This window comes from Harmonia axyridis, chromosome 3 (assembly GCF_914767665.1).
Source record: "Harmonia axyridis chromosome 3, icHarAxyr1.1, whole genome shotgun sequence".
Classification (NCBI taxonomy): Eukaryota; Metazoa; Arthropoda; class Insecta; order Coleoptera; family Coccinellidae; genus Harmonia; species Harmonia axyridis.
In genome coordinates, this window is record NC_059503.1 from 55,180,718 (window position 1) to 55,190,319 (window position 9,602).

Genomic DNA, 9,602 nt, shown 5'->3' on the forward strand with positions numbered 1-9,602 from the left:
TATTCGCACAATCAAAGGTATATGACGCCAAAACAAAGTCACTAATGTGTTGAAACAGTTTTTTTTACGATATGTATAAGCTTGATTCATGGCGTTCAGGGTATTGCGCAGTCATCTATCAACAAAGAGCGGGAACTTAGTTGCGCACCTAATAAATTCTTCCAACAGCAATAATTCAATTCAATTCATTAATTACATTTCACCATATTCTTGATATATCGAAAATTTAACATTAACTCTTATGTAAGACATTTCTCTGATTTCCATTCGTTTTTTCCAGAATTGGTCAACTGCCAGAACCACAACTTGGAACAGCCGAAGAGGATAAAGAGGCGCAGGCGCAGAAAATTCCCGGACTCCGAGATGACAGGCGATCAAATGCAGAACGGTAACGCTTCCGAGTATACTGAAGACGAATTCAGCTCTGTGGAAGAAGAAGAAGAACCCGCTAATGACGAGAGACCGGCATCGGAAGACCCGCCTTCGCCCGACCACTCGACGTCTGTGTCCCCACCTACCGAAAACCAAACGAACGAAAACTCCGAAGCGGAAGCTTCATCTCCCGATGCCATGGACGTCCCATGCGATTCGAACGATACAGCCGCAGCATCAGACGTCAACTGTGATACCGAAAAGCCACCAGTCGTCGAAGATGGCGCTCACTGTAATGACACTTCTGATAATTCCACCGTCGATGAGAACCAAGAAGAGAAGAAGGTGAAATATGACCTTAAGCCAGACGCGCAGGAGTTCGTGCCAAGGGCTTTGCGTCCGGAGAACCTTCAGTATTTCAAAATACAACCAGGGTTCGTGCCAATCCCTATGATGAGCCCTATGGGTGCTCCTCCTTACGGACATCCTGCGTATTTGCCGCATGGTATGCCTTTGGGTTATATCCAGCAGAACCCAGCCATGTATCCAGGTTTTGTGCCAGGTTACATCCCAGCCTTCAACCCTGAATCTATCCAAACCCCAATCGGTGCTACGGTAAATGAAATTACGCCAATGGATGTGGCACCAGATCATCAACAAGAATCGAGAAATAAAAATGATATCGATATCAACACTGTTGTTTCAAAACTGGAAGAAGTTGCTAATGATTCTCAAAAACCTGATAAGAGGAACGCTTCGCCTTACAAGAAACCTAGAAACTATGAAGATCGCAAAAAATTCTTCCACAAAAATAACAATAACCAAAGTGGATTTTACCAGAAAAAAACAAATGTTAAGTATCAAACCATCAACAATAGCGTTGCTAATCCCAGCTCAAATCTGCATAAAGATGATTCGAACGATACGAAGGAATGTTCCAAAATAATAGAAGAACCAATTCTAGAATGCCCTCAAGAAGAACACGTGAATACAGTGGCAGTTCCAGAAATTCTTCCTGAAAGCAAAGATCCACCGTTACAACCAGATACACCGAATGAACAAAAAGAAGTGTCACAATCCAGTATGAAATCCAAATCGAATGAGGACGTTACGTCGCCAAAACTGCCAGAAGTAATACCCAAAGAAAAAGCGATGGATGTGGAGAAGCCAATAAATTCTCCTAAATTTCAGCAGAGACCGACGAACTCCAACAAGTCGGAAACTCCGAAAACGCCCAACAAAGACAATAACTACTCTGATCCAAGAATGAGGTGGCCAAGAAGAGAAGAGAAAAATTTCCAAAGGTGGGATCAAGGAGAGGAAAGATCAAATCAAGGTTATAAACAGAATAACAGTCCGAATTACAGGTTCAACCAGAAGTTCACCCCGAATAGCCCGGCCAGGAAACAAAATGGCGTTCAAACAAACCATCATTACAATGATAACACGAAGAAATACTCTGAAACGGTGAAGAAGACTCAATCTATCGCTTCGAAACCCGTTATTAGAGAAAACACCACAAAGACTTTCAATGAAATAAAACCAGTAATACCTGAAGTAACAAATACTCCAACGAATAAAACACAGTGGATATCTGTATCAAACAAAAAGAAGAGACGGAACAAAAATATCGAAGATAACACTAATGGCTCCGAGACACCCATAGAAGAGAAAGAAGAAGAAGAGAAGAAACCCGAACCCTCAGTTGTTGGAATAGAAGATTTCCAACAGAATGCATTTTTGCAAAACATCATAAACGGCCATTCTAAAGTTGAAGAATCTGAAAAAATCGAGTCAGTTAGTGATATTATCAGGAAAAGTCCAGTCAAAATTTTGGAAGTTAGGGACTTGGAGAAAGAACTGCTGAGTAACGTTGGCGTCGAAATTAAAGAAGAAAATGATTCTCTAATAGCAGAGGTAAAAATCATCGAACCGACCAAACAGAAGTTGAGTTCGAAGAAGAAATCCAAGAAGGGCAGTCAAAAACAAACCACTAAACGTGTGTTCATAACAGATTTAGATTTGTCTGGCCTTAATCCTGGAGGCAAGCAGGAAGAACAAAAAGAAGATCTTGAAGAATCTGGAGAGATCGTTGAAGGCATTGAAAAAATTGCTACGGATGAAACACAGAATGTTGAATCCAAAGTTGATATAGTTACAGAAGTAGAAGAAGAGGTAGTGATCGAAAAAGAATTTTCAGAGAAAGAAGTTCCCAAGCAAGAGGTAATCCCGCTGGAACAAACTGAAAAGAAGAGCAAGAAGAAGAAGAAGAAATCGAAAAGTGTCGAAACCACTGCGAGCACACCAACGAATTCAGAAAATACATACGATTTCCTACTGGAAAATACCTTGTCGAATAATTCAGACGACAAAACCAACATGGAAATATCTCAAGAGCTTGATTTGATCATTCAAAGGGGTATGTACAACAGTCTGGAAGAGAAAATCAAAGCTCTGAACATTATACCCATAAAGGAGGAATTTTTCCAATCGGTAGTTCGAAGCAGCAGGGAGTCAAGCACAGAAAAAACACCAGAGTTTACGAAACTTTTGGCGAACTCCATGCCAAAATTTAAATATTGTATGGCTTCCGTCGAAGACGAAACTCCGAAAACAATGATCGATTTAAGCCAACCATCTACGTCCAGAAACGATTTATTCGTTGAAAATCCTGAAGTAAACGAACTTCTGAAGGATATATACGGCAAGGAAGGTACACCTGAAGCTGAAATTGGAGAATTGATCACCAGATTGTCGCCTCCAAAGGAAATAATTGTGGAAAGAGTAAAAGAAGAATCTGTTGAGAGAAAATTAAATAAAACACAAGAGAACAACGAACCGGATAAAGAAAAACTATATCCAATAACGCAAGCCGTTAAAAACTGGATGAGTAAAACGAGAGAAAACACACCGGAGGTAGAGATACTGAAGAGTCCAAGTAAGATATTCAAGGAATTCTGCGACATGGACGACTCAACCAGAAACGTCCTCACCAACGGTAAGAGAAACAGCGCCATCTCTGAAAGCGACGACGAAGTTACCGTCTACTCCGCGTCCAGAAACAACAGCGGAGCGGCCGACCTGTTGGACTGTTGGGAAAACGAGATTTCCCTGGATTCCAACGGTCGAACGTCGATAGAAAACACAGAATCCAAGGGTAACAGTGACACCAACGAAGACGAAGAGGTATTGGAGGTATACGAAAGCAAGTATGGTCAAAACGAGGACTTCTTGGAACTCCAAAGGGAGATCGAAGAGAAGAAGAAGCAGGAGCAGGATGCCAGATCCAGAAACTTCCCTAAACACGGCGCGCTTCCGTACCGCGCCATCTGTTGTAACGTCATGTGACAATTGCGAACCGAAGAACTCGACTCTAATTTTAAGTGAAAACCTCCGCCAAAAAACTGTCAATAAAGTGCTACGCGAATCAACGTGTGCAAAAATCCCGTTATATTTGAAGTTGATAATAACAAAAAACAAAAACTGTGATCAAAACGTACCTTTTGAACGTTTCTAAATGGGAACGGACTATTGTAATTGGTCAGCCTGACACGCCGCGCCGGGCCGAATCGAAAATGTTTTTCTTTGCGCCTGGAAGGGCAGTTTATTGAATGAAGGTTGTAATATTTAATATGCTCAATCGATATTTTCTATTAGTGTAGGAATTTAATTCATATCAGCGCGATTCATGTTTAAATTCGGTGCCACTTTTTGTGTCTGTTCATTTTCCTTTTGATGCGAAGAGCTGAAACCTGTCTGATGGCACCACCTGGGAGTACGGTAGTCGTTCCTAGACTTGTCTTTCGCGTTGAGTGCAGAATCCAAACAAAATTTACTTCCAAGTGAACAAAGAGACAATATCTTTGGGTATTTCCAAATGTGATACAGATTACCTCCAAACTGATGTAAGGCTTTGTTGTTAAGGATTTTCTTCGTCCTTGTCTCTATTTTCATCGAACGGGATTCTCTAATTAAATTCATTTCATTTGAGGAAATCCTCGCGTTGAATCTACACATGACATTTTTCACCAGGTTAATTCATTGTCACAATCGTCAAATAGTCGACCAAGGCTTTTCGCTACTCGAAAAGACTGCTGGAAAACTGTTTTTACTGTTATTGACATATGGGTTAACTGATGTAATACACTGCCTCCTTCGATGGTAAGCAGCATCCCAGTGGTTCAACTTTTCGCGAGTTTCTTGATATTGTCTCATATGTGATTTCAGTCCATGAAATTCTCTAATATGAACAAAAAATTCGGACACTTATCAAGATCGATTTTATTCAAGTATCTGTAGTGCCATAACGTTATCCCCCGCCCCACTTCATCAACTCCACAAACTTCAAAAGTATCTTTTATTAATTCATAATACCTTCACATCTACCATTGTCATTGTTGCATTGTGAAGTAATCGTATACATGCTTCATGATAACACCATTAGTTTTAACATCTAAGTACATATTACAAAGTTATTGTTGATATGCTATAAATAGTCTGTTATTTTTCGCAAAGTTCATCACGTTATATCTATAATGTAGAGCTTTATTTTTATGTGACAAACAGTAATTTTAAGTCCCACTCGTGGTAATGCACACAGGTCTAACCTCGAAAATTTGACAGCTAAAATTGTTTTGACACTTACTACTTAACTGTTATATTACCAATTGATGTTGACCTGGAGTTGAAATTGTTCTAAAGAGATTGTTACACTGTTCGTCAATTTTTAGCTGTTTAACTGTAATACAAAAATTATATTGGGTTGTATGATGAAAATTCTCCACTTGAACGACTTCAAACACACATAATTTGTTGATCCCATTTCTTCAATGGAAGATTTTTGGATTGAGGAAATTATATATCGTGCAATGTTTTGAAGTTGAAACCGGGTTTGAGGATATTTGAAAAGACTGCTTAGTAATTCCTTGCTCAAAATGGAAAGAAAAAGTTGTTCATGTTTGATAAAGTTGTTGAACAATAACCCGCAGATGTGATTTGGATGGTTCGGAATTCGGTGTTTGAGAATTGGTAATGTTACAATTTGTAGTAAAGAAACCCGGCCTATAAACCATAAATAATAGACTGAGAATTTCACCCTTTGTTATATGTTCAAGATGGCGGCGATGAATAATGTTCAACCGCTTTTGTATTTCTGTTGAAACGAAGATTTAAATGTATTTTCTTGGTACGAGAATTATGTCATTTTTATAGTTGTATTTAATTTAGGAAAGTGTATCAATCAACTATTTGATACATTTTATAATTAATTTTACAATAATTAATTGTTAACTAGTATTTAGGATTTTTGTGTCGAAATTTAGTTTAATTCTTTTTGGAAATTTAGGCAAGATTAATTAGAGAATTCATATAGCTGCTATGAAACGAAGGAATCCTTGCCTTATTTTGTTCTTTTAGCTTTAGAATGGTTATTATGTAGGAAATGATAATAATATAAGCAAATTGAAGTCAGGTAAGGTTAATGTAGGGCAATTTTTTTTATTAGTATCACCAAGCAACTCAAAAAACTAATGTTCATTGAAAAATTTCAAGAATTAGCGGTTTCAATAAATTGTGAGTCATCAAAAGACATATGTATGCATCTGTAGGTTTGCAAGTTTTGAGTATGTATGAATATGTTTTTTCTTCGTTTTTTTTTCAGTTTGTTAATTATATTTGTGTATATTCGAGTTTACTTAATTCGTTGTTGAATTGTTTGTTATTTTTTTGAGATTTGTGCCTTCGCAATATTTGTAAAATAAAAGATGAAGTTGTTATTTGTGTCTGATTTTGACCATTTTATTGATTATTCTTGCTCATCTAAAATTGGTACATTATGATGAAAAATATAAACTTAAAGCGCTTTTTGCTTTCAGCTTGCATTAAGTCCCAAGACGCTAACTTTTTGTATATATCTTAAATATTAATTAATTTAATTAACTGTACAACTTAGGTATTACTGAGCTCCTCCTTCTCCGGTGGGCAATGATTTGATAATGTCTGAATCACCTGCATCAGTAATGGACATCGCGCACACTCGGAAATATTTTCCACATGCTGTTCCCAATTCTACGTTATTACCAGTATAATGGTGGACTCCGGTCTTCGCCAACATGGCATAATACTCGATCTCTCCCTTTCTTAGTGGTGGAGTGTTATTAGCAATAATGATGAGCTTGGCTTTACCTTGTTACAAATGCTATGCCAGAAGTCCCCATTGATCCCTATTGTACAGGGGGTTCCAAATTCCATGCTAACTGAAAGCATCTCCCATAAAACTATAGTTTTTAAAACTTTTGTCCGTGTATCTCTTTGTCTGTACACGCTAATCTCTGAAACTACTGCACAGATTTTTCTTGCGTATTTTTTTTTTCAGTTAAACTAATATTAGATTAGAGCAATATTAAGACTTTATTATACATTGAAATTTGAAATCGGATGAGAGTTATCGTCATTTCAAGCTAGTCAAAAAAATAATTCAAATTTGAAGACATGGGTGTCCGCAGGGGGGGCCAGGAGGGGGCATGCCCTGCGGACACCCATGTCTTTAAATTTGATTTAACACCCTTAATATCACTTTCTCAATACAAAGGGTAAAAAAAAGGAAAGTAATGGATTCACAACAATTTTCCGGTTTTCAATCACTATACGGCAGAGGTAGCTTTTGAATTGAAAACTTTTTTAGGCGCTATGAGCACTTCTTGGGTGAAGAAAAATCATGGAACCGAACGCACTCCATGCGTGTCAATTTTTTTATAAATTCATCTTATATATACTCTTCTATTATCTTTAATAGATGAAGGTAAGAAAAAAAGAGATGCAGAAAATAATGAAAAATTTTTACCGATTATAAATACAATAGTTTTTTGCGGAACTCACGATATGCCTATACGAGAGAGCACCAAGAACTCTGGCAATTTAAGTGATCTTTTGAAATTCAGAGTAGAATCCGGTGATAAAGATTTAGAGATTTATTTATTCAACGCAGCTGGTAACTCGAAATATACTTCTCACAGAATTCAAAATGAGATCATTTCGATAGCTGGGCATGTAATAATGACAAAAGTTGTAGAAGAAGCAAATTCTTCGATGTACCTATTTCAGTGTAATGGCTGACGAGTCTGCTGATATTTCTGGACATGAGCAGTTATCTATTGGAATACGATGTGTATGTACATGAGCAAAATGAAAATTTTACAGTGGAAGAAGAGTTTCTGTGATTCGTACAATTGAACAAATTGAATGCTGATTGCATAGCTGCATCAATCCTTGAGGTTTTAGAAAGATCTGGTTTGAATTTGGACAAACTTCTAGCTCAAGGTTATGATGGATGCTTGACAATGGCTGGTGAAATTCACGGGGTTTAAAAGATCATAAGATATAAGTACAAAAAAGCAATTTAATTCCATTGCATCTCCCATAGGTTGAATTTAGTAAAAAATGACATCAGTAAAATTACTGAAATTCGTAATAGCATTGGCACCGTTAAAGGACATTTTCGAGAGAGTACTTTAGGAAGAAATCTGATTCCAACTATTGCTTTGTTTTGTGAAACTCGTTGCTAAATATAAATCTTTGCGTTTTGGCTAAAAACATTAATACTATATTCAAAACATTTTTTTGCTATAAAATCTGGAAAAATTTCAATGAATTCTTCAACAACAAAAAGAGCTGCTCAGTTATGGGCTGCAATAAACTCTTTCACTTTTGTGGTTTGTTTGACGGTAGCTAGTAAATATTCAAATATATTGGAATCAATAGCAAATATACTATGATTTGTTTCGAAAAGAGTTACCGTTTTATTTTACATCACCTTATGTTGTAGACGTTATAAAAAAAATGTTGAATTGGAAAACTTCACATTCACGGACATACTGATGTCGCCTACGACAATAATGGTCGCCTTATCGTTTTTCAATAATTTTCATTTTGCCCCCCCTGAGAAAAATTTCTGCGGGCGCCCATGTTTAAAGACGATGAAAATCTTTTCGATCCCGACAAAGAAGGTAGGAATTCTGCCCATATTGAAATCAATTAGGTAATTTTTCATTTGGCGTTAATTTATAAAGGAATTTTTACCCGCTTCATGGTGGTTGAAGGGATTTGTGCATATAACGTAGATTCCTTATGATAGTAATAATGATTTTCTCTAATTCTGTGGTTATTCCGTTCATTCTTCCACATCTTGTAGAACAAAATCGTGCGAGAATATATTAGAAACGCACAGTTTTCATGGTTATATTTTATTATTCTATGTTGGTACTCCGAACTTTCCGCCACGGCTTTATCTGTCAATTCATCAATTTGCCTTAAAGAAATCAGTTCTGCCAACCAACATTTTTCAATGCAAAAATCACTAAATTATATTTATGGAAATATTTCATTAATTTCAATGAAAATGCAATGAATTAGAGAAAATAATGTATAATACTCGTACAGAAGGCTCATTCTACCACTCGTTCATTCCAAAACTCGCCACTTCGTGGCTCGTTTTTGAATTTTGAACTCGTGGAAGAATATCAATGCCTTCTGCACTTGTATTATAAATAACTATTCTGTATGATTTCAAGTTGCTCCCAATTTTATAAAGAAATCATTCAGGTAATCTATTTTTTATGGAATTTCCATCATCCCCTCCGACGGTACCAAAAATATTTATGATGATATTGATATCAATTCCAAGTGGGCTTTTCATGGTTTTCATATTTAAATTCATTTTTTGTAATGAGATTTGATCTCGGATTTCATTGGGTACTTGGCAAGAAAAAGCCCAGTAACATAACAAGTATATCTTTGTTCATCACTGTCAGTATTACTTAATAACTTGTTATGTTTGTATTTATTATTTTTCTGTTAATATCAAAGCTTATAACTTCGATTTTCTCCCAAAAAAAAACTTTAAAAGTACTTCTCCGAGTATTCGCAAATGCTAAGACCGCCCATGGATCTAATTAGGTTAGGTAGAAAGTTATTCCTTTATGTTTGACGAATAACAGTTTTAAAATATTCAACTATGTAGTGGCAAAGAGGACAGGGGAAATAAAAATCATAGTTGAATATTTAAAAAGTCAGGACACGAATACCAGTGATGAGTTTTAAAATATGTTAATATCTTTAATTCATAATCAAAAATTTCATTTCTAGAAAAGATCTATGACTCGTACCCATAGAGGTATCTCAGGTATCCAATAATAAGTCTATGCTCCTACCACAGACTAGTAGTCTGTGATTCC

The 9,602-nt window shown here is 36.5% G+C and overlaps 1 protein-coding gene across 1 annotated transcript in view; it reads left to right on the forward strand.

Annotated features, from left to right (window-relative positions):
* The window catches only part of LOC123676920, a 90,627-nt gene extending 84,483 nt beyond the window's left edge, over positions 1-6,144 (forward strand). Inside the window, exon 7 of the mRNA XM_045613246.1 lies at positions 281-6,144. Within this exon, the coding sequence (XP_045469202.1) occupies positions 281-3,720 (3,440 nt within the window). The 3' untranslated portion in view covers positions 3,721-6,144. The remainder of the gene's footprint in view (positions 1-280) is intronic.
* Positions 6,145-9,602: the final 3,458 nt, after the last annotated feature.